General features: G+C 43.0%; 1 protein-coding gene across 1 annotated transcript; it reads left to right on the top strand.

The window, feature by feature from the left end:
- LOC139747657 (glutamate receptor ionotropic, NMDA 3A-like) lies at positions 1-26,978 on the top strand. Its single transcript, XM_071660222.1, has 6 exons — positions 1-50; positions 854-1,001; positions 22,032-22,325; positions 24,034-24,153; positions 25,023-25,093; positions 26,612-26,978. The coding sequence occupies exons 1-6, from the start codon at positions 1-3 to the stop codon at positions 26,976-26,978; spliced, it is 1,050 nt and encodes a 349-aa protein (XP_071516323.1).
- The last annotated feature ends 43 nt before the right edge of the window (positions 26,979-27,021 follow it).

Here is a 27,021-nt window from a genome sequence, read left to right as displayed (position 1 = left end):
ATGCATGAATTTGATTTTCTTAGATACGACGCTGATGGAATGAAGATGAGGTTGGTGTATAATGAATGAATGATTGCCTCCGTCATACACTGAGGAAACAAATACAGGTCTCTTGGCCTCGAAAGATATGTATACATGTATACACATTCCATCATGGTATACTCATCGATTTCTTTACGCTCTTGGAAAATATCTGGTTATATATATATATATATATATATATATATATATATATATATATATATATATATATATATATATATATATACACGACTTATCGAAGCAGCATCAGGAATAAACGAACAATGGCATCATTTGCATATATCCACGCTCTCGCTGTCACGTATAATGTACTGAAACCAAAGCCTCCTATCTACGACCAAAACCCACAGACCTTTCCATGATTGTTTCAAATGCCCTGGTTCTGCCCAATGACAGCACGTCGTCCCTCATATATAACAGCATTTCATTTTATTCAATCCCACGCATGCCTCTCACCCTCCTGAATGTTTAAGACTCCGATACCCTAAAGCCTCCGTCATTACCTCTTGTAAGGACAGTCTTTCTTTTGCTCATCCTCTCCATACATGGAAAATGATTTCGCACTAACCCCATATATTCGTAGCACTTTCACCTTTATATCCAATCCTGATATACGCTTTTCCAACATCCATAAATGACACGGACACATTACTCTCTCTCTCTCCGAGTACCTTCAAAAACATACGCCTGGTCACCACAACAGCAAGAAAAACAGCAAGAAAAATGGTGACGTTACCTCCTGCACAAAATGTACTCATGTAATTTTTTTTTAAGCCCATAGCACACTCATGCCGTGTCCTCTGCCCCACAGCACGGGTACGCTGGATCTTCTGGTGGGGGACTCGGCCGTGTTGGATCATCTCCGGGCCAACGACCCAGGCTGTACCCTTGCTACTCACGGTGACGACCTCGTCTCCGACACCTTCTCCATCGCCATGGGCAAGGGATTCCCTCTCAGGGTGAGTGCCACAGGGAGCTTTCCCTCCCAGGGTGAGGACCTCAGGAGCATTTCCACTCAGGGTGAGTACCAAAAGGGAGCTTCCCACTCGGACTGATTATATCACTTCCCAGTTAGGGTGAGGACCTCAGAGCGTCTGTCCATTAAGGGTGAGTACTACAGGGAGCTTCCCTCTCTGGAATGATTATATCACTTCCCAGTCAGGGTGCTTAAGTAGGGGAGGTCTTTCCACCCAGGGTGAATACCACAGGAGTTTTCCCCTCAGGGTGAGTACCACATGGGTCTGTCCTCATAGGTTGTATACCTCACACAATAAATTCCCAAGAAGAAAGTACATCAGAACCCCATCAGCTTTGACACCCAGGGAGAGTCCAATGCTACATTCCACAAATAAAACAACGTATTGTGGCATATCTGTATGTATATAACTATGTCTTTAACTATAGATACACAGGAAAAACGAGTACTACACATACTTAAGTCAGTAGCTATGATACCCTCAGAGTCCTGAGGTACACATTCGATACCCTGGGTTGAATGGCTAGCGTTAGAGAGTCAGGATTTTTATGGCTGACGTTGGTTATATCAGTGTCAGTCGACTGCAATACCTGTCAGCTGGCTGGTCCGTTATTTCTGATATTTACGTGTCAAAAAAAAAGGGTGGGGAGGGAGACTCGTGTTGGTCACCCACGATTGTTTTTCACTGGCTGCCGAAGTCGAGGACGTGTTCTTAACTCTGTGGGCCCGCGATGACGTGCTGGGCAATTCATGGATCCCCCATGCGTGAACTTTGTCGGTAGTACACTCCAGAGAGAGAGAGAGAGAGAGAGAGAGAGAGAGAGAGAGAGAGAGAGAGAGAGAGAGAGAGACGGCGGATAAATCATACAGGACGGGGCCCCTCGTCTCAGTCATGACCCAGACATGTCCCTGCCGCTGAACATGTTCACGGAATCCCTTCACATATTCACGTCCCGCCTCATATTCATGTCAGGTCATGATCTTGTCCTCCGAGTCGCATGTCTTTTCTCTCTCTCTCTCTCTCTCTCTCTCTCTCTCTCTCTCTCTCTCTCTCTCTCTCTCTCTCTCTCTCGCCCAACATGACAACTAAGGAACCATTTGTTGTGTACAACTCGTCCTGCATCATTGGTCCCTCGTTGAAGACGAGGAACCGAATCTTTATTGCCGAGTGTTTGAATCAGAAATTTACATTTTGTTTTATTGTTTTCTTTACAACTATGAGGTGTAGGGTATCAGGGCGTGTTTATAAGGGTGTCGCATCCTCATAAATGGGTATGTATGTCATGAGTATGTATGTGTAATGGGTGTGTATGTAAGGAGTGTCTTCCCCTTAAGAGTATGTATGTAAAGGGCATTTTTTTTTCATTTTACCTTATCTTTAGTGTATATATGAAAGGGATCTTTCCCCCTTCAGGGTATATATATATATAAGGGATCTGATTCCCTTCAGGTTGTGTATATAGCGTCCACTATCCCTGACACTATGTCTTATTGGCCACATTACGAAGTGGTCTTATCGGAGCCTCCTTCTCTGTCTCTTCTCCCACTCGTGTAATACCGCGAGACACAAGAGGAACTCCCCACTAAGACACACACTTGAAGCCAGGTTTGGGGAAGGAGTCAAGCCAAGTACGGCTGCCTATGCTTAGGCAACGCGTTGACGAATATAGAACTTTTTTTACATCTATACCTGTATCTTTACAAAGATAAGAACATGGGTCCTCTGTGTGGAACAGACGAACACATGGTCACTTATAGTTCTAACCACCCACTTACATGAGGTCAGGTCAGGTCAAAGAGGGATTAAAACAGCCTTCGAACTAACGCCTCTAAACATACATTTCATTAACAGAGTATGTTTATATATACATATATATATATATATATATATATATATATATATATATATATATATATATATATATATATATATATATGCAATCTTTTTTCAGTAGAATTCAAGACATTTAAGTTTTGTTAATATTTGTCGTAGATTTAGCTGAGGCGAGAATAAGACGGTTCTGGTTGCCACGAATGGTATTAGCTGTGTCTCAGAGGTTAAAGATGACCTGTCTCTCGGCCCACAATGCAAGAGGGGGCGACCAGCTAGGAGGAAATTCAAGCCAAATTTTGCTTCTCTCTCTCTCTCTCTCTCTCTCTCTCTCTCTCTCTCTCTCTCTCTCTTTCCCTTCTTCCTTTCCTCTCCCTTGTATCTATTCTTTCTTTCTTTCGTTCCTCTCTCTTTCTCTCTCTGTTCTCATTTTCCTTTCTTCTCTCTCTCTCTCTCTCTCTCTCTCTCTCTCTCTCTCTCTCTCTCTCTCTCTATCTATCTATCTCTATCTATCTTCCTACATAGCTGCTTATTTGTCTATCTATCCATCTACCAATCTACTCATCCACTTACCGATCTATCTATCTATCTACCTACGCCTGACCTGAAGACCCACCCAGACGGTGCTCTGAAGTTCTGTGCGAGTCTGAGTGATGGTGTCTTCCCATTACAGTATAATCAACCACTCGTGTACAGATACAGTAACCAATACACTTTCACAATCTAGATTAAAAGTAGCCAAAATATACCTGTGAAGAAAAATACATAGTATTTTCTAATTCAATTTCTTTTTTGTTTTACTTCCATTGATTACCTCTTTAAACGAAGAGAGATTTAAGTGACTGAATTTTTTCATTTTTTTTTTGTGACACGGGTCATAATGGCATGGAACTCTATGGGAATGTGAGTCATTATGACGCATGATTGAAGCTCTTAACATTAACAGCAAAAAGAGAAGTCCAATCCACACACACTCACACACACACACACACACACAACACACACACACACACACACACACACAGACACACACACACAGTTATACAAAACGAGGAAAACAAAGAAAAAGTAAATAAAAAGAATGATAAACGCATTACCACTTAAGACAACCACTTAAGACAAATAACTGAACAAGCACAGTGGAATTGGAGATGGGACGGCACACTGAGAGAGGAATCAATGGAGAAGAGAACAGCACTTCACTGTGTACACTGACGGGAAGATGCCCAGCAGACAGACTTAGAACGAGACGGAGAGCCGACCGTCCACAAATCTTGACGAAGTATAGAAAATGTGGACTGGATAGACTACGAGATGATGATGGAGTTGTCCAATTAACATTTGAATGGCTGCAACGATGCTTTCCACTGATAGGCTGAAACCCTACGTGAGGACGGAGGCAATTAAGAAGTAATTATACCGAAAAAATCTAGTCCTGTGTGACCATGAGTTACGTCCATGAAAATAAATAAGAAAACTTTAAGGAAGATGGAAGGCGACGTAATTTGTTGCCAAAGTACTGGAAACAGACGAGAAGAGTTCCCAGTGACAGTACAGTGTCAACACAGCTTGGAAATTACACCGTAGATCTTCACTGCTGTTGCGCCGGCACTGTATCATGAACACGAGGTGGGGACACCCTTGAGCACGACAGATGATAAGGCTCTTAACCCTAACCCTTAGAACCAAAGGCCATAATACTCAAGGGCTATACAGTCGTGCTTCGAGATCGTGCCTTCGTGCTTCGAGACCGTACACTCGTGCACAAGGTTCATGCCGTTCGTGCTTAAAGGGTCTAAGCAAACACTTGTAGTCCACGAAACGTCGACCCGCAGACAGGGCGAGTGTGTGTTTGTGTGTCATTAATGCGAGGGTCATTAATGCGAGGGTCATTAATGCGAGGGTCATTAATGCGAGGGTCATTAATGCGAGGGTCATTAATGCGAGGGTCATTAATGCGAGGGTCATTAATGCGAGGGTCATTAATGCGAGGGTCATTAATGCGAGGGTCATTAATGCGAGGGTCATTAATGCGAGGGTCATTAATGCGAGGGTCATTAATGCGAGGGTCATTAATGCGAGGGTCATTAATGCGAGGGTCATTAATGCGAGGGTCATTAATGCGAGGGTCATTAATGCGAGGGTCATTAATGCGAGGGTCATTAATGCGAGGGTCATTAATGCGAGGGTCATTAATGCGAGGGTCATTAATGCGAGGGTCATTAATGCGAGGGTCATTAATGCGAGGGTCATTAATGCGAGGGTCATTAATGCGAGGGTCATTAATGCGAGGGTCATTAATGCGAGGGTCATTAATGCGAGGGTCATTAATGCGAGGGTCATTAATGCGAGGGTCATTAATGCGAGGGTCATTAATGCGAGGGTCATTAATGCGAGGGTCATTAATGCGAGGGTCATTAATGCGAGGGTCATTAATGCGAGGGTCATTAATGCGAGGGTCATTAATGCGAGGGTCATTAATGCGAGGGTCATTAATGCGAGGGTCATTAATGCGAGGGTCATTAATGCGAGGGTCATTAATGCGAGGGTCATTAATGCGAGGGTCATTAATGCGAGGGTCATTAATGCGAGGGTCATTAATGCGAGGGTCATTAATGCGAGGGTCATTAATGCGAGGGTCATTAATGCGAGGGTCATTAATGCGAGGGTCATTAATGCGAGGGTCATTAATGCGAGGGTCATTAATGCGAGGGTCATTAATGCGAGGGTCATTAATGCGAGGGTCATTAATGCGAGGGTCATTAATGCGAGGGTCATTAATGCGAGGGTCATTAATGCGAGGGTCATTAATGCGAGGGTCATTAATGCGAGGGTCATTAATGCGAGGGTCATTAATGCGAGGGTCATTAATGCGAGGGTCATTAATGCGAGGGTCATTAATGCGAGGGTCATTAATGCGAGGGTCATTAATGCGAGGGTCATTAATGCGAGGGTCATTAATGCGAGGGTCATTAATGCGAGGGTCATTAATGCGAGGGTCATTAATGCGAGGGTCATTAATGCGAGGGTCATTAATGCGAGGGTCATTAATGCGAGGGTCATTAATGCGAGGGTCATTAATGCGAGGGTCATTAATGCGAGGGTCATTAATGCGAGGGTCATTAATGCGAGGGTCATTAATGCGAGGGTCATTAATGCGAGGGTCATTAATGCGAGGGTCATTAATGCGAGGGTCATTAATGCGAGGGTCATTAATGCGAGGGTCATTAATGCGAGGGTCATTAATGCGAGGGTCATTAATGCGAGGGTCATTAATGCGAGGGTCATTAATGCGAGGGTCATTAATGCGAGGGTCATTAATGCGAGGGTCATTAATGCGAGGGTCATTAATGCGAGGGTCATTAATGCGAGGGTCATTAATGCGAGGGTCATTAATGCGAGGGTCATTAATGCGAGGGTCATTAATGCGAGGGTCATTAATGCGAGGGTCATTAATGCGAGGGTCATTAATGCGAGGGTCATTAATGCGAGGGTCATTAATGCGAGGGTCATTAATGCGAGGGTCATTAATGCGAGGGTCATTAATGCGAGGGTCATTAATGCGAGGGTCATTAATGCGAGGGTCATTAATGCGAGGGTCATTAATGCGAGGGTCATTAATGCGAGGGTCATTAATGCGAGGGTCATTAATGCGAGGGTCATTAATGCGAGGGTCATTAATGCGAGGGTCATTAATGCGAGGGTCATTAATGCGAGGGTCATTAATGCGAGGGTCATTAATGCGAGGGTCATTAATGCGAGGGTCATTAATGCGAGGGTCATTAATGCGAGGGTCATTAATGCGAGGGTCATTAATGCGAGGGTCATTAATGCGAGGGTCATTAATGCGAGGGTCATTAATGCGAGGGTCATTAATGCGAGGGTCATTAATGCGAGGGTCATTAATGCGAGGGTCATTAATGCGAGGGTCATTAATGCGAGGGTCATTAATGCGAGGGTCATTAATGCGAGGGTCATTAATGCGAGGGTCATTAATGCGAGGGTCATTAATGCGAGGGTCATTAATGCGAGGGTCATTAATGCGAGGGTCATTAATGCGAGGGTCATTAATGCGAGGGTCATTAATGCGAGGGTCATTAATGCGAGGGTCATTAATGCGAGGGTCATTAATGCGAGGGTCATTAATGCGAGGGTCATTAATGCGAGGGTCATTAATGCGAGGGTCATTAATGCGAGGGTCATTAATGCGAGGGTCATTAATGCGAGGGTCATTAATGCGAGGGTCATTAATGCGAGGGTCATTAATGCGAGGGTCATTAATGCGAGGGTCATTAATGCGAGGGTCATTAATGCGAGGGTCATTAATGCGAGGGTCATTAATGCGAGGGTCATTAATGCGAGGGTCATTAATGCGAGGGTCATTAATGCGAGGGTCATTAATGCGAGGGTCATTAATGCGAGGGTCATTAATGCGAGGGTCATTAATGCGAGGGTCATTAATGCGAGGGTCATTAATGCGAGGGTCATTAATGCGAGGGTCATTAATGCGAGGGTCATTAATGCGAGGGTCATTAATGCGAGGGTCATTAATGCGAGGGTCATTAATGCGAGGGTCATTAATGCGAGGGTCATTAATGCGAGGGTCATTAATGCGAGGGTCATTAATGCGAGGGTCATTAATGCGAGGGTCATTAATGCGAGGGTCATTAATGCGAGGGTCATTAATGCGAGGGTCATTAATGCGAGGGTCATTAATGCGAGGGTCATTAATGCGAGGGTCATTAATGCGAGGGTCATTAATGCGAGGGTCATTAATGCGAGGGTCATTAATGCGAGGGTCATTAATGCGAGGGTCATTAATGCGAGGGTCATTAATGCGAGGGTCATTAATGCGAGGGTCATTAATGCGAGGGTCATTAATGCGAGGGTCATTAATGCGAGGGTCATTAATGCGAGGGTCATTAATGCGAGGGTCATTAATGCGAGGGTCATTAATGCGAGGGTCATTAATGCGAGGGTCATTAATGCGAGGGTCATTAATGCGAGGGTCATTAATGCGAGGGTCATTAATGCGAGGGTCATTAATGCGAGGGTCATTAATGCGAGGGTCATTAATGCGAGGGTCATTAATGCGAGGGTCATTAATGCGAGGGTCATTAATGCGAGGGTCATTAATGCGAGGGTCATTAATGCGAGGGTCATTAATGCGAGGGTCATTAATGCGAGGGTCATTAATGCGAGGGTCATTAATGCGAGGGTCATTAATGCGAGGGTCATTAATGCGAGGGTCATTAATGCGAGGGTCATTAATGCGAGGGTCATTAATGCGAGGGTCATTAATGCGAGGGTCATTAATGCGAGGGTCATTAATGCGAGGGTCATTAATGCGAGGGTCATTAATGCGAGGGTCATTAATGCGAGGGTCATTAATGCGAGGGTCATTAATGCGAGGGTCATTAATGCGAGGGTCATTAATGCGAGGGTCATTAATGCGAGGGTCATTAATGCGAGGGTCATTAATGCGAGGGTCATTAATGCGAGGGTCATTAATGCGAGGGTCATTAATGCGAGGGTCATTAATGCGAGGGTCATTAATGCGAGGGTCATTAATGCGAGGGTCATTAATGCGAGGGTCATTAATGCGAGGGTCATTAATGCGAGGGTCATTAATGCGAGGGTCATTAATGCGAGGGTCATTAATGCGAGGGTCATTAATGCGAGGGTCATTAATGCGAGGGTCATTAATGCGGGGGTCATTAATGCGAGGGTCATTAATGCGAGGGTCATTAATGCGGTCATTAACGTGAAGGTCAATAATGTGGGGGTCATTAATGCGAGGGTCATTAATGCTGAGATCATAAATGCGGGGGTCATCAATGTGGGGGTCATTACTGTGGGTGTCATTACAGTGGGGGGGGCCATTAATGTAGGGGTCATTAATGCGGGGTCATTAATGTAGGGGGTTAATAATGTGATGGGGGGCGGCATTACTGCGAGGTAATTAATGTGGAGGGTTATTTAAGCGAAGGTCAGTAACGAGGTGGTCATTAACTTTCTTTGGTCTCAAGGAGGGACCTACGTGTGTGTGTGTGTGTGTGTGTGTGCGTGTGTGTCTACGTGTGTGTGTCTGCGTGTGTGTGTGTGTGTCTGCGTGTGTGTGTGTGTGTGTGTGTGTCTGCGTGTGTATGTGTGTGTGTGTGTGTGTGTGTGTCTGCGTGTGTGTGTATGTGTGTGTGTGGCGCTTCTGCCAAACTTGTTGACATCATCTTCGATCAAACACTTTCTAGTCACGAAATAACGACTCTCAATCACGAAAATGATTACGAAAAGATAAATCTAGAGTTTCGTTTCAGATAAATCCACGAGAGAAGTTATTGCTTCATGGAATCGTGTGATAATGACATGCACAACGCTTTAATATGCATATGTAAATGACTTTTGCCCATGACTGGAACCTCCCAACGTTTAAAATAAAGAACAAAATATAATCATAACTTGTAATCTAATCTATGGAGAACATAGTCATTCACTTATACAACCTATATAGGTCATCAGAATTAAAGTATCAGTATAAAGTATAAGTGATAAGGTAACACCTCCTCTCCACTCACCTGGTCCTCAGCTTCGAGATCTCTCGTTGTGATAACTTAAATGATACGATGCAGTTTACCTACCTCGTCAGCGGGGGGGAGGGTCATCCATCGTCCTCTGAATAACTTCTTTATCGAGATAAATAACACTTATAATCCTGGGTCACGATATAATATGGCCAACACGCGTGGGTTTTAAACATGACGTCATCCACGGAATGTTTACAACTATCGGAATGTCCGTACGAGCATGAATTGGTAGTTTGCAATGACCAACTATCGTTCTACATGTTCACTGGTATATATATAGGTTTTCCCACAACACAACACTAACGCAACTGCCGTAACACCGCCGAAAAACTGGGGTAGAAACACAGAAACACTGACTACATCCATGAGGTGTCAGTGTCCAGGGTAAACTAGAGTTTAAGGAAGCAGGTTGTATTTAAGACATGCAGCTGTCCCATGTTAACGTGTAGTTCAGAGGTGATGCCAGTAGTTGACGTGAGCGCCATCTGATCGGCGGTCTGGAGAACTAATAAAGGAGAATGTGAAGTGGATGATTACGGTGGACTGAGTACTGATTCGTGACACATCACGTAAAGACTTGAGGATACACGAGACGTCTTATGGTTATATAGAGCATGAGGAAATTGTTTGATTTTGTTTACTGTTTGTTGTAACATATAAAAGAGCTCTGCCTGACACACACACACACACACACACACACACACATTCTCACACACACACACACACATTCACACACATACATACACATACACACACACACACACACACACACACACACACTCTGGGTAAAGTAGCAGCCACATAGTTACAGCTGAGCTGAACGAGCGTTAACATTCTTACACAAACAACACCCCGCCATCACCAGCCATAAACACCAGAGCAAGAAACACATATTAGTGTCCCAGGGTCGAACGGGTGAGTATGCTCAGTGCTAACGAGTATGTCATCCTATCACGCTGCTACATACTAAGATGAACACACACACTCTAATCTAGTGTGTAATCCCGGTATGTGGCCGACCGCATGAATTTGCATATGCAACTCCATTAAAAAACGAAGAAAAAACAGGAATATATGAAATAGTATACGACAGAGGTAGTAGAATGGATGCCCCAGTTTTGAGAGAGATATGGACGTCTGTTTCAATATATATATATATATATATATATATATATATATATATATATATATATATATATATATATATATATATATATATATATATATATATATATATATATATATATATATATATATATATATATATATATATATATATATATATATATATATATATATATATATATATATATATATATATATATCCACATATCCACATATCCAGACAGAACTGCCAGCGACACTTATGTAAGTGACTTTCACGGACATATTCTATACAGAGTTCCAGAAATGGATGATATTTTGCAAACACATCAAATGCTTCCCCTCCAAAAAAAAAAAACATGAAATGAAATACACCTTAAGATAATATTTCTTTATACCAAAAAGGAGAAGTACCACGAAGAAAACCGGAAGTGACTATAAGTCGAGGGATAACTACAAGAAAAAAGAATAGAAAATGTGACCATGTTATACAACTGTTATGGCAACCACCCGGGGAAAAGTGTCTAAAACCAAACCTTTCGGAGCGGGAGGGGAAAAAAAACACGAACCTTTAAACCATATATGTGTGAGGGCAGTAAAAAGCGTCTGAAATGGGGTCCGCCACACCAGAGGAGAGGCAGTTAAAGCCTGGGCAATGATGCTATAACGTTTGTGCAAATATTATCCTTGTCCACCACCACCACCTCCACCCGAGCCTCCCTCCCTCCCTCACTCCCTCCACCACCACTGCCATCAACACCACGACCCGGGCCTGCCTCCCTCACTCCCTCCACCACCACCACCATCAACACCACCACCCGAGCCTGTCTCCCTCACTCACTCCCTCACGCCCCTCACCACCAGCCATTTCTCACCCAGCGCCTGACCGACCTCCGTATCTCCAACAATTTCACATCCTGTGACCCACCCCTGCGGACGTACATGTACTTCACCATCACCAAAAAAGAAAAAAAGAGTTACACGAGCTTCACCATCACCAAACGATGCACCATGTCACCATCACCACTCATCATCATCATCATCCATCATCACTATCAAGGCAGATCAACCTCACCATCACAGAGAACCAATATAGTCATCATCGCTTCGCACCCTCACTATCAAAGGCCAAATCTCACCGTCCACACCTCTTCCACAGAGCCTCTCCCATCACCATCCCACAGCTCCGAACCAACACTACCAGCTCTACCTAGAGGTTAGGCGCTGTATAGCGCCAATCAAATCCATCAAGAAAGCGAATTATTCCGCTCAATGGCAACCAACTACTCAATTTGCATGTCTGACGTAAGCAAATGGGGATGGCGGGAGGGGTTAGGGGACACGGCTTAGGGAAGGGGGTCCTCCATGCTAAAGGCCTTAAAGAGCTCTATGGCGCTCTCAACACTGTGTTGAACCCACTGGATCTAAAGAGTTCAGTGATTCTTTTAACACTGTGTTGAACCCACTGGGTTTAAAGAGTTCACTGATTCTCTGAACACTGTAACACTGTATTGAACTCAAGGGGTGTTTGAAGAGTTCTGTGGCTCTTTTAACACTGTGTTGAACCCACTAGGTTTAAAGAGTTCAATGATTCTCTTAACACTATAACACTGTATTGAGCTCATTGGGTCTGAAGACTTAACACATATCACCTAATCAGGGAAGCTAAGACAACTCCATACCAATGACAGCCAATCGAAATCGACCTTACAAAACAACACCCACCCTCTACATACGTAGACACCAAACGGGTCGATTTCCCTGTACAATCTAGCAGACAGGAAGGACCGTATGACGTCATACACAATGTAGCCTCAGCAGCCAGGAATTAAGGCACTCCACAGCGGTAACCAACTCACCCCGCGCGGTAATCCCTGATTAGCATCCTGGGGGTATTACGTGCTGGAGGGGGTCGTCACAACAACTAGTTCCAGACCAGAGAGGATCAGTCAGCCAATCACAGGCCGGAGAGGATTATTCAGCCAATCAAGGGCTGGGAGGGGATCTGAATTCAACCCATCACAGGCCGGAAAGGATCATCCAGCCAATCACGGACTGTAGACGATTAGTCACAGCCAATCACGGACTGTAGACGATTTGTCACAGCCAATCACAGGCCAAAGAGGCTTAGTATAAGCGATGAGAACCCAAACATTGATGGTTTCTAGTGAGACCCACAAATCGAAGGGGATCGAAGAAACCTTCTAAAAAAAAAAAGATATCATTTATCATATTCCACTGTACAGAAAATATCACTCCAGTAAGACGAGGTCGAAGATGAAAGATAACAAAACACAGCCAAAAGCAATTAACCTCGCTCAGTTATCCGGAATCCACCATTAATGTCGCTCAGTTAACCGGAAGCCGCCAATAATGTTTCTCAGTTATCCGGAATCCACCATTAACGTCGCTCAGGTAACCGGAATCCACCGTTAACGTCCCTCAGTTACCGGAATCTACCGTTAACGTCGCTCGGTTATCCGGAATCCACCATTAACGTCGCTCAGTTATCCGGAATCCACTATTAACGTCGCTCAGTTATCCGGAAGCCGCCAGTAACGCCTAACCATCCGACCGACAGAGTGGATCAACGCACCTGGCCAGGTAGGAGGCTGGAACATGGTCCCGGCCTGGATAGGAAGGCAGGTGAGGACGTCGTATCCTGGAACGCCTCCTCCACCCCTTCCAGCCTTTAATGACGCCTTCCCTCATAGACCCTCGTTAACCTAATGCCATTAAACAAGACTGAGGCTCCTGAACCACCATGATATATATATATATATATATATATATATATATATATATATATATATATATATATATATATATATATATATATATATATATATATCATTTCTTTATTGATTGATTATACTTTGTCGTTGTCTCCCGCGTTAGCGAGGGAGCGCAAGGAAACAGACGAGAGAATGGCCCGACCCACCCACATACATATGTATACATCTCAACGTATATATATATATATATATATATATATATATATATATATATATATATATATATATATATATATATATATATATATATATATATATATATATATATATATATATATATATATATATATATACACACACACATACACACACAGACATATACATATATACACATGTACATAATTCATACTGTCTGCCCTTATTCATTCCATTATCTTAAGTTACAGAGACGAATTTATGCAAATCATTATGAAGCCGATCACTTCATAAAAAAGCTGATGTTGCACCTTAAAAAGGGTCTGCACAAAACTTAGTCCTTAAAATCCCTTATTTCCTTCAAGTTGAACTCGACCCATCTTTCCATTCATGAGACCTTAATAATCGCACCTTTATTTCTTTAAGGAATACGTTTCTTGAAGCTTTTCCGTTTCGAATCTACAGTTGGGAGTTATAAGACTCATTTAGACATTATTATGCTTGAAGATCATTATGTCATAAGATATTACAGAATATCTTTGTCTAATATCGCATGTGATCTTCGAATACGCTCTCTACAGTATTCAGGACAGGTTGTAATGGGTTTGAAACCCACTTTTCTGTCTTTCCCGTCTGTGTGAATTTCATCTGACTCTCTATATACACACCTTCAACTGGATATTATCTTTCAACATCTCGTGAAAATTAAGAGAAAACAGAGGATTCTGGACTCAGACAATATCACCACCAACTCTGTTCCTAGATGTCTGAGGAGAGATATGACAAAGAAGAGGAGTCAAAAAAAGATGTTTTCCCCAACTGACGATAAAGATTGACCCACGATGCAGGAGCTGGTACAACCTCCCTTTCTTTATTTTTTCTCATGGAACGTAGGGATTGCCCACTCTCTCTCTCTCTCTCTCTCTCTCTCTCTCTCTCTCTCTCTCTCTCTCTCTCTCTCTCTCTCTCTCTCTCTCTCTCTCTCTCTCTCTCTCTCTCTCTCTCTCTCTCTCTCTCTCTCTATCCTCATTTCCATGTCTACGTACGTCCCTGTGCTGCCTCCGTTCTGATCAGAGAACCCAGACGAATTATAGTCCTCTCTCTTTATCTCCAGAGGGACTTTATTTTCCCCCCCTTGACGATATTCTCACGACGGTAGATCAGGTAGACAGACGTAAACGAAGTCATCTTCACTTATTTTCTTGTGTAAATGATATTCATTTTCGCTCTCGTTTGTTTTGCATATAAAAGTTTCAGCCACTGCTTGGGTTTCTCCTCCCTCACATACCCACTCCAGTCTAACCTCCTCCGTTTATCCCATAACAAATGACACTACATCACACCCCCCCTTCCGATACCCCACTACCATACAAAAAAACCCCACTCCACTTACCCAATTACATCATAACTTTCCTTTTACGACTCCCTCCCAAAATCCCCCCCCTCCTCACTTCCATCCCACACAAGACGCTATATATAAAACTGTCGGCATTATAATGAGAAACTGGCGTAATAGAGTCATAACGCGAATGAAGATGTAAGGGGCGAAAATCACGGGCGTTGCAAAAGAAAAAATAGTCGTAATCTACGATCCACTAGAAATGACCTGAGACACTCGAAGATGTTTCTCATACCAGCTGGAACCATGAGAGATTAGGATAGATAGTGACGATCCATCTTAGATACTTTATATCTACTCCTTGAGCGCGACGGTACGCTGGCCTTTGAGTGCGACGGTACGATCCTTGAGTACGACAATGATACCATTAAGCACGACAGCATAAATCTTGAGTACGACAGTACGTCCCATAAGTACGACAGCAGGACTCATGAGTGCGACAGTACGACCCATGAGTACGACCGCAAGACCCTTGAGCACAACGGCTCGACCCGAGAGTACAAAACTACGACCCCTTGAGTGCTAATGTACGAACCTTGTATGTATACAATGGCCATTACCTTTGACCTGACTCCCAAGGATTAGGTCAGAAGGTCTCCTGATCCAGGAGTTCCTCCCTCACCCAGAAATCTCACTAGTCACCTCACACTCTACTGCCTCTCCCTTCTGCTCTCACTTACTCCTCTCCCCTTTCCCTCTCCTCCCTCCTATACCTCCACTACATCATCCCTAGCCTCCCCAGATGCCAGCACTATCTCTTGATCTTTTACGTTCTTTGTTTACTTATCTATCCTCCTTCTTTCACCGGTTTTCTTTCACCCTCTTTATCATGTCCTCCACTTCTCCTTCACTCAGCTAACCTCCCCGATGCAGAGGATTCCTTCTAACCCTTTGTCTAACCTACATTTTCTCCTCTCTCTCTCTCTCTCTCTCTCTCTCTCTCTCTCTCTCTCTCTCTCTCTCTCTCTCTCTCTCTCTCTCTCTCTCTCTCTCTCTCTCTCTCTCTCCCTCCACAGTTGCCCATAACCCTTTATCTCCATCACAATCTTTCTTCCTTTTCGCCTGATTACATATCCCGACCAACCCCACTTATCCTCCCTGTTCTTGCCTCCTCTTTCTCCCTCTCTCCCTCTGTTCCTCTTCTCCTCCTCCCTCTCTCCCTCTCTCCCTCTCTCCCTGTCCTGGACGTGTAAACACGTAAATAAATCAGGAAGTAGTGGTGTTCCGGGTCCCGACGGGTAACAAGGTAGATAGACACCGAGGAATCACGAGACTTCGAGGCTACGTTCAGCTTCTTCAGGATGTTGTAACTCGACGAGTGTAGGAATATCGTAGAGGCAAGGCTAAATACAACACAGGGATCGTATGCTATACACGGTCGGGTTCAAGCTGGAGGAAGACTACTAAGGAGCCGTCATAGATAAATGGTTAGAGACTTGGTCTTTAGGATGGAAGGTCCCTAATACATACACTAGCTCGGTGTCCTTGTGGGTTAGTGGTACACCACGATACGAAGTCTGACTTGGTTTTAGAAGGGCGTTTGTTCGCTCGTGAGGATGGGTAATGGCGGAAGCAATAGTGACCATCCAGTCCTGTAATAAAAGGTATAATCTTTACTAATGAGTAATGGCAAAGACCTTCAATTTCCTCTGCAATCCCCTTAAGCTACTGGTCGCAGGATGAACATGTCCGATGCAGTGAAGCATCCGCTGTGTAATGGCGCGAAATGAAACGGCCATAGCGTCTCGCTGGGTCTGTGTGCAGGGGAGGGACGTGGGTTCGACCAGTGCAGACTGAGGCGCTAGGCAGTCGCCAAGGACAAGCGCCCTCACTCCTGGCAACGCGTAGGATGCTAACCTTCTGTATTTTGTGTCATGCAGAACTTACCTCACGAAGGTGTTTTGAAATGTCGAGAGGGACTTTAAATCCTGTACTGTGATGATGTTAACGGAACTAACAAATAACTGAATGTTAAATATATAACTTCATTTGTGTAATTATCGCCAGGGTTGAGATATATAAGCTTGTGAACATATGATACGAGAGCATACACTTCTTAAATGTATCTTAATCAAGATATCTTTTTGAATCACCCACTTCTTTGTTACTGCCCTTGGAGGATTTCCTTCGCTCCGTGCACTCCTCCGGGGATTTTCTAACGAGCAATCTAACGTCTTTCGATTTGCCCGGAACTAGATGTTTGGTAAGTGACATCTGATCCTATTTTCTTAAGTAATCTTAAAGGCATTTGGCTCGACAACCTTCAGAGTTCGTCTACGTCACAGCAGATAAATTTTTCTTTTAGGATTTTCAACTTTCCAAAAAAAATTGATGTTCAATGTTCCGATCTGTCGAATTACGTGTCTCTAATTCTTTTTATTATTGTTGATTAGTTTACAATTGGCGTTCAAAGTCTCCATTATCAAGTTTGGAGTCCAATTTAAACAGTGGTAGGAGGCACATCTGTGTTATACCAAATAGTTCAGATTGGGATATGATACCAGATGGCTTCAAAGAGTATACCCATCTATTATACCACTTGGTCCCCTTCATGGTCCCTGTGCTATAGCTTACAAGGGGACCTAAAAAAAAAAAGACTTCAAAGATGGTCTGAAAGAGTTGATGAAATTCAACTCGAGCAAATGGAAATGAATGAGGATGGGACAAGGCAAAATTAAATGGCCCCCAATATGATTAACAACAAACAGGAAATAAGCTACATGATCCAAACAGATTGCTATGTTACTTGATACCACTTGGCATGCAATCCCACTCTCTTTCAGAGCATCACCGTATCTTAGATATTCGAATCCTCTCGGAAGTTATACCATAAGAGACTCTCCCTAATATAACACGACAAATAAAGATCTTATTCTTACAGTTGATCCTCCTTAGGCCTCACAGATATCGTAATGGGTACTGCAGATAGGTTCGGAAAGCCTCGGATTGCTTCGAACAGCTCCGGATAGCTTTGGATGGATTCGAATGGCTTTAGATTGCTTCGGATGGCTTCTGATAACTACAGAGAAGATCGGTTTGATTCGGAACTTCCATCCACTGCGTCAATGCAATTTGTGTCGTTCTCAAGTATACTTATCATACGCATCGCATTTTCTATCCATCTATAAATCTACTTGTCTATCTATCAGTGACTCTGTCTACCTTAGCGCATATGTGGATTGAACAAATCGACATCTGGTTTGAATTGATCGACCCGTAGATAATTCTATTTTCGACATGAGAATAGTCTTTCCCTCTGACCTTGACCCTTGACCCATGCCCTTGACGAGAATAATAGAATAAGTTCTATTATACCACGCAATACTCTTGATCTAACCAATAGACGGGATGTTGCATTAGCGGTGTTAGCCACAGGAAAGAAATGAAAGAAAAAGATATATCAAGAGAGAGAAAGAGATACTTTGATATATCAAATATATATATATATATATATATATATATATATATATATATATATATATATATATATATATATATATATATATATATATATATATATATATATATATATATATATATATATATATATACATATATATACATACAGGTATACATATATATATATATACTTATGAGAGACTCTGACTATTTAGAACAAAACTCTGATTTTTAAAACAGAGGAATATGAATTTTAAGGTCAGTTATATTCAACATTCCATGAAATAGAGAGATGGTTACTGCACTTTGCTGGAACAAAAATTATGAGAAAGCATAATTTATGTCCCTTTATGGTATTGGAAAAACGCATCCCATCATATTTTTTTTTCATACCAATGATATCCATACTCTCTCTCTCTCTCTCTCTCTCTCTCTCTCTCTCTCTCTCTCTCTCTCTCTCTCTCTCTCTCTCTCTCTCTCTCTCTCTCTCTCTCTCTCTCTCTCTCTCTCTCTCTCTCTCTCTCTCTCTCTCTCTCTCTCTCTCTCTCTCTCTCTCTCATACACATGATGACCACTGAATATATCTATAGCTGGCTCAATTTCCGCTTGGACTAAAAGGGAAAAAAAGGGAGAGAGAGAGAGAGAGAGAGAGAGAGAGAGAGAGAGAGAGAGAGAGAGAGAGAGAGAGAGAGAGAGAGAGAGAGAGAGAGAGAGAGAGAGAGAGAGAGAGAAAGAGAGAGAGGAGGAAAAAAAACGTTTCATATTCGCTGAAATATAAAGGGATGGTTTATATCTCTCTCTGCTCATAACAACGAAGCCAGACAGGAATAGCTACGTGGTCGAGGTTAAATGTTACATATTAATGATTATGTTAATTTGGAAGTGTTGATTATGACGTATTCTACTCTCTCTCTCTCTCTCTCTCTCTCTCTCTCTCTCTCTCTCTCTCTCTCTCTCTCTCTCTCTCTCTCTCTCTCTCTCTATATATATATATATATATATATATATATATATATTTTTTTTTTTTCTTTCATACTATTCGCCATTTCCCGCCTCAGCGAGGTAGCGTTAAGAACAGAGGACTGGGCCTCTGAGGGAATATCCTCACCCGGCTCCCTTCTCTGTTCCTTCCTTTGGAAAAAAAAGAAAGGCATTGGGGTTTGCTAATTTGCTAAGAAATGACATGACACATTCTACCATACAAACAGAAACCCCATGATTAAGAAATGTGATTCAATATATCAAAATCGAAACATACACACACACACCTAATTTAGATAGCATGAACTTCCTTCTAGTATCAGAACGAGCTATAGAAGTTATAGAAGCAACAGGAAATGATAGCACAGTCTATGCAAATGAAGTGACCCTTGAGAGAAAAAAAAATATCACGACACCCAAAATTTCTTGCATAATTATTGGCATAACGAAATTTCATAGAAAGACAAAAAAGATGATAGATAATGTAACGTGTGAAACCGAAACATCTTTGTTGATAAGTTAGTTAGAGGAGGGAATTAGTTCTTTGTCTTGCGAACGAACAGGTCGAAAGAAAGTCAAGATAATGGAGCTTGGGAAGCAATCAAGGAAACGAAATGATAGTGTTATCTAAGACGTAGAATGAAGGTGAAATGGTAAAAACAGACACACAGTGGACGTAAGAAGTGTGAAAGTTGCTAAGGACACAGGAACGTATAGAGGAAGTGATGATTTAGAACTTAGAAAACTATTATGAACTGCGAGAGTTAGACCTAGAAGTGAGAACTTAGAAAACAAGAACTAGGAAATATAGATTTAATTAAGCTAGAACTGAGAACTCCAAGAAGAACTGAGGAAGTGGTTCAGCCACTGAGAAAACACATCTGATATCATGAAAACCACAAAAGAACATGGACGGTAAAGCTGAAAGAATAATAGAATAAGAAAAAAAGAAAAAGAGAGAGAAGATAATAACTTGGAAAGAAAAATATTGGATTTCCCGAGACATATGTTATTGAAGATGCTGGAGGGAAGGGAGGAAGAGGAGGAGGAGGAGGGAAAGGAGGGGGGATATGAGAGAGGGTGTTGGGTGGTGGGGAGTAGATGGGGGGGAGGGGGGGCGAGACCTGGGGCTGAGTGAGGATCTACAATGATGGGCGAGGTTGTCGATGCCGTGGTGGGGGTGGGGGTGGTGAGGGAGGGAAGATGATGAAGGGTAATTGTCTCAACCATCGTCACTCTCTCTCCAGTGGACAGCCCCCCCTGATATAAAGGTCTCCACTGGGGATGATCACGGAACGGAGGAAATATTGTAACACTTAGATATTGGGCCGTCCCTAGAAAAAAGTCCTTGCGCTATTGTTTTTGGGGGGGGGGGGGGGGAAGCTGACCCTTAGATGTAGAGTCCCAGTGGTCTCTCTCTCTCTCTCTCTCTCTCTCTCTCTCTCTCTCTCTCTCTCTCTCTCTCTCTCTCTCTCTCTCTCTCTCTCTCTCTCTCTCTCTCTCTCTCTCTCTCTCTCTCTCTCTCTCTCTCTCTCTCCAGCAGAGAGACAGTCAAGCCTCGCTCGGGCAAGAGAGCACACACACACACACACACACACACACACACACTTGTGTCAAAGATTATGAGAGCAGTTTGTTCGTTTTATGTGCTCGTGGGAGAGAGAGAGAGAGAGAGAGAGAGAGAGAGAGAGAGAGAGAGAGAGAGAGAGAGAGAGAGAGAGAGAGAGAGAGAGAGAGAGAGAGAGAGAGAAAAAAATCTTATTCTTTCTTAATGAAGGTAACTCTTTTCTTTTTTTACCCGAGAGATGGAAGAAATGCCACAAGTTTTTGGAAATTAACTCTAAAGCTGTTAATGAACCTTTCTTGATATATCTTACGATTCTAGAACAGCAAAAGTTGGAGGTCTTCTTTGTCTGTTACGTTGGGGAGGTTTAGCAGGTAGGAGGGAAGTTCAGCAGATGGAGGGAAGTTTAGCAGGTAGGAGGGAAGTTTACATAGTGGAGGGAAGTTTACATAGTGGAGGGAAGTTTAGCTGGTGGAGGGAAGTTTAGCTGGTGGAGGAAATTTCAGATGTTGGATGGAAGTTTGGTTAGTGGAGGGAAGTTTAGCAAGATCGAGGGAACTTCACCATCTAAAGGCAAGTGTTCCTGCTGGGAGGAGATGGGGATCTACCATCTGTAGGGATCTACCAGCTGGAGGAGGAGCATTCCAGCTGCCTTTACAATAAGACCAACAGATGCTGAACCTAACCAGCCCACCAACCAGGTGGAAGGGTCAGGTCAAAGGCCAGGTCAGCATACCTGAACCTAAGTGACAGATGTGGGTCCAGGATTCAAGGCATTACATGGGTTGAATGTCTTGGGATACAAAAATGTTGCTTGTATCTCCTTATTTATTCTTTTTGTACCTCGGGTACTGTCTGAAGTTGCTCTCTCTTATATCTTCTCCCTCTCTTTTCTCATTCTCTCAACTTCGTTCATCTTCCTAACTCCTTCTTGCGTCTGTTTCAGACATTATCTTTCTCCTCTCTCTTGTATCCTTCACACTCGACCATTTCCAGACGCCAGCCGTACCTTATCTCCCAGACACACCATTCTTTGCTCTTCTCCCCATCATCTCTCTCTCTCTCTCTCTCTCTCTCTCTCTCTCTCTCTCTCTCTCTCTCTCTCTCTCTCTCTCTCTCTCTCTCTCTCTCTCTCTCTCTCTGGCAAAAATTCTACAACGCCTTCCCTCCCTCCCTCTCCCCACCTCCTCCTAGGGCGCACTGACTCTCCTCCTCCTCTTGCAGGTGAAGATCAACACCATCCTGGCAAGGTACCTGGCCTCAGGCCACATAGACCACCTCAAACACAAGTGGTACGGGGAGCTCCCCTGCTTCAGGCTATCGGCGGACATCTACAAGCCTCAAGCCCTCGAGATCAGTACCGTCGCTGGGGTCTTCCTCATGCTCACCCTGGGCATTGGCCTGGGGTTCTTCCTGCTCATCTTGGAGCATGTGGTGTACCGCTATGTCCTCCCTTCCCTCCGGACGAAGCCCAAGGAGTCCCTGTGGCGGAACAGAAACCTCATGTTCTTCAGTCAAGTGAGTAGACGTGAGCCTCATCTCTCCCAGTCTCGCCTCATACATGTATGAGTTTGATGAATCACTTCTCATATATTTCCCCCTCCTCTCACACAGGATTTTTTTTTTACTCAGAATCAATTCTCATTTCCCTCCCCCCCCCCCCACAGGTTTTTCTTTACTCATTTTTCGTCCTTGGTGTCATAGAAACGTAAATCATTTACATGTTTACAATGATTTTCCTCTCGACCTGGCCATGTTCTGTCGAAGGTAATGCAGCATGTTATGAATACAGACGACCATACCTACTAATGTCTATTTCCCAGGTGTGTATCATCAGTTCTCTACATATGTGTAGTTCACTACACCCTGCATTACCCGTTTTCTACTCATGCTCATTAGCTTGTTCTCTCCCTAATCACAAGAGAATCCAGCTCATTGATTTCCTCAAACCAATCCCACACATCTAATCCTTCCTTCTTCCCTTCTCTGATCATATAATCCCTTAATCATATAAGTGAATCCCATTATAAGATACACACACACACACACACACACACACACACACACACACACACAGATTACTGAAATTCAAATGAATTTTCCGATGACACCAAATCACCCAAATTTACCACCACTAATGAACAGTTGTACCAAAGCTAAGTCCGAATGAATAACTAGATAAAAAACCCAGGAAAATCCTCCAAAATATTCAAATCCATGGGATAATAACAGCCCGAACAGCTGCAAGTGATTCAAAAGCCTCCCCCCCACCAAAAAAAAAAGAAATAGACTAAATCACAGAACGAATTAATGAAAATAGAACAACCTGGAATTAAAGCCCGGGTGATCCAGAAAAAAAAATAATTATCCATTCCAGGACGCATCATTACTTGCAATAAATGTCTGGACCGCCCGAAAATCAGCAAAAAAAAAAAAAAAATAGAAAAAAGACTAAAAGTAGAAAAGAAGCGAGGATACATGGGAAAAAATATGTATGACTTTTAATCCCAGTAAAATACTGTTGATTCTGAATGAATCTGTTGTTGTCAGAAAATGGCCAGTGGTAGCCCAACGACCCTCGGGGGTCAGAGGGTCGTGAGGGTCGTTAACACGCTATACAGTCCTGGATCGTGAGGGTCGTCAGCTCACTGTACAATAGAGTGTCGTGAGGGTCGGTGATACACTACATGGGGTCGTAAGGGTCGTTAACACACTATTAAGGGCTATCCGGGTCGACTCTCGGCTCTTGGCTCCCTTTCCCATTTTCACTGAATAACGCATCCCATTTTCTACGAAGAGAAAAAAAACGGACGACGGAACGACGTCACCATATCGTTGTAATGTAAACAATGACGAATGTCATCAATTTTTTTTTTCTCGCACCAGAAGTATATAATTCTTTTCGCTTCTCTGCATCTTCTTATCTTCTTACCAATAATTTTTCATGGTTAGAATTGTCTTCGGAATATCATTAACACATAGGCTCACTTGTACACATAGTCTATACATCCATGTATCATAAACACTTTCACTTTGGACGATCTATGTATGCATAAATGTATACCTCCCTCTTGCAATGTCCCCTCTTGCCCATATGTTCATATTATCATTAACTCTTAGTCTCTTTCTCCTCTTATCTTCTTAAGTCCTGTTTAGCATACATTCTCTAACTCCTCTCTGAGGATGCACAGTGCCTGAGATTTAACCAAACTGTTCGTAATTGCAGAAACTGTACAAGTTCACAAACTGTGTGGAGCTGGTGTCGCCTCACCACTCAGCCAAGGAGCTGGTTAACAACCTACGTACTGGACAGATAATGGGCCTCTTCCAGAAGTCTGTCAAAAGGGTAAGGTCGTAGATCTCTCTCTCTCTCTTTTCCTTCATAAGTCTGTTGGTAGTATAAGGTCGTAGATCCCAAGCAGTGGATCTACATGATAGACGATACATCATAACAGAATCTATTACTTAGACCCATTGTATAACAGAATGACAGTGAGCTTCGCTCAGACATGGGGATGATTCATTGATCAGTCTAGTCCTTGATCTGAGGTCAACAAGTCACTTAATCTAATATCCAAGACCTTGACCTCTACTGCCTGCCTCGTAGGTCGTCTGAATGGGTATACGAGCAGTTCTGTCAGTTGTAGTGTTGATCCTGTGAGGAGAGAGGTGTCATGTCGTGTCCCTAAACCCTACATTCTCCATCCCTGACGGATACACAGTGAACATCGTAATTCTCGCTATACCAATTAGCCAGTACCTTCCATACCCGATGTAATTAATATTTACGTCCACGGCTCTAGATAATTAACTAATTTCGTAACACAATTAACTTCCGGCACCTCAAACCTTCCCTAAATTAGCATATAAATCATAACACATTAAATTTGCATATCATAATACTCTCCAGTGTACAGTGGGTGAGGAACCATGACCAAAATGTTTTCAAGCCAAAAAAGTATGATGGTCTTTGACATCAATTCATACAACAACTACATGAACAAATATTTGATTAACTAGTGGATTATCCTGTGATTTAAGTCATGATAGAATTATATAAGCATGCTGTAAACTATTTCCTTGCATGAAAGTCTGAGAAAGATTAGGAAAAAAGTAAATATGTAAAAGTTTCCTTGTGATGTTTGTGTCAAAATAAAACATGATATTAAAGATGGACATAGACTTTGTTGTGTGATAAAGGTACTTTATTCCCAGAAGGAGAACGAACAAAGACGGAGAAGGAAGAGTAAAGCGCAGTTCTTCGAGATGATCCAAGAAATCAGAAGGTGAGAAGAATGGGTCGTCTTGGACAACAACTTCCAGTGTCTTGTTCTATTATGCCTTAGATAAGACCTCGCTGGAGAAAGTTGCTCCACCTCTGGACCCTTGTCTTCATCATAACCTTTCTTTCTTGATATCTTCGTCTGTGATTAAAGGATCCCATCCTTCAAATAAGTCACTTTAAAGGTTTTGATCTTCATATTCAGAAACCCTGAAGGACCCATCTTGTGTTTTCCTATAAAAAAGACTTAGAAGTTTAGCTGGTTCCCCTTTGCTCCAACTATATATGTATATTCTTTTTCAACATGGCCAAGTCTGATAATGAAACTGATATTATCTGAGGAGTTTTGAATTGGCCAAATTACGTGGAGGGAGGGAGGAAGACGGGTGGAGGTCCAAATCGCTTTGAGGGAGGGAGTTAGGAGGAGGTGTTCATCCATCACTGGAAACCTAATTTCTCATTTGTTAAGGCGTTCCTCCGCTGGGATGGTCTTCGCTTGAATTATTAACTTTGCTGCTTGAACGATGCTTGTGAAAGTCCCCCTTTTACGCCTTATGCCTTCTCTGCAAAGATTTGTTTCCTTCGTGGGGGAACGTCAAATAACTCACCTTCTAAACCAGCACTGCTGCTGAGCCACGAAAGGCACACTAGGAGAACGTACCCCAGGGAGAGAATCTTTTGAGACAATGTACACAGTTCAAGCAGACCTTCCCGAGCAGCGTCCCGGCAAGAGCTAACAGAACCAGTCATATGAAGAGTCCCTCCCGCACACCAAACTAATTCCTCCACTGAACCAGATATTTGCTTGTCTTCTCGAATTGATATTTGTCATGCGCAATTACAGTTTTTTGTTCGAGTAGGTTGTAAAAAGAAAGTCTCATTCTTTCTATTCATATTTCTTCTCTTTTTAATTTTTTCTCCTTCAAGTAAAGTAGTTTTCATTCTTTCATTTCCATCTTTTGTCACAAGTTTTCTATCACCGTTTACAAAATAGATATTTTTTTTCTTTCTTACATTTGGGGGAAATTTCTGTCGAGCTGGACCGAGTCAACTCAGGTTACAGTGATTGTCTCAGATTTCTGTCGTATGGTCGTGATCATTAATCGTCCTCCTCTGATTCTCCAACATTCTGAAATCGTCGCTTCACTCATCCTCTTCTGACGGATCTGTACGCCTCTGTTGTCATAATTCTCTACCTTATTCATGAGAGTGAACGTCTTTACTTTGCAATCTTTATAACTCCATTTAACTCCCTTGTGATCTTCTTTATAACTCCATTTAACTCCATTGTGATCTATAGTGATCTTATTTGTTTCATAACATCAGAAGCTATGCATTTATCGTAGGTAAAGCAAAGTTGACAATATCAGTAGCTTTATCGTACGATATAGATGTCACTGAAGGAACGTTTTCTTTATAGCATGAAAAATTCTTCATATTTGTACATCTACGTGATACGTACATGATTTCAGTTACAATGCCTAGTGTCTTACATCACCTAATGCCAACTTTACTTGGACAGAGTACAAAAGGCGGAGAAAGAGGAGGCTGTACCTGTCTCGACCACAACAACAGTAACAGCTGGGTCGAAGAAAGGGGGTTCTACTCCCTTCCACGCCCCCCCGGAGACCACTCCAGTTCCGCCTTCCCCCTTCACCACCACCAACACCCAAGGCCCCATCACTATAGACTACATCCGGGACCTGACCCTCTTGAAGACTCCGAAGGCATCATCGTGGTCAACAGCTCCCTCCCTCTGGGGGGCTCGGAACCCGAGCTCACCAAGGGATGCGTCCAAGAAAGCGAGGCCAAAGAAGACGACTCAGGCTCAGGGATTATCATTCTTCGAGTCAGCGACCCCGAAGAAGCATTTGAGGCCAACAACTTAAACCAGCAACTGGAAGACGCACAGGCTTTCAGAGCGGCGACGGA

Source organism: Panulirus ornatus, chromosome 69, assembly GCF_036320965.1.
Source record: "Panulirus ornatus isolate Po-2019 chromosome 69, ASM3632096v1, whole genome shotgun sequence".
NCBI classification, from domain to species: domain Eukaryota; kingdom Metazoa; phylum Arthropoda; class Malacostraca; order Decapoda; family Palinuridae; genus Panulirus; species Panulirus ornatus.
The sequence above is the reverse complement of the archived record's forward strand: the minus strand, read 5'-3'. Positions and strand labels throughout refer to the sequence as shown.

Bases quoted from the DNA above. Each gene is read 5' to 3' on its own strand.
- LOC139747657 (XM_071660222.1), top strand. From the start codon at position 1: ATGCATGAATTTGATTTTCTTAGATACGACGCTGATGGAATGAAGATG. The intron at 24,154-25,022 runs GTAAGGTCGTAG...CTTTATTCCCAG, and splicing joins TCCAGAAGTCTGTCAAAAGG to AAGGAGAACGAACAAAGACG. The intron at 25,094-26,611 runs GTGAGAAGAATG...TTACTTGGACAG, and splicing joins ATGATCCAAGAAATCAGAAG to AGTACAAAAGGCGGAGAAAG.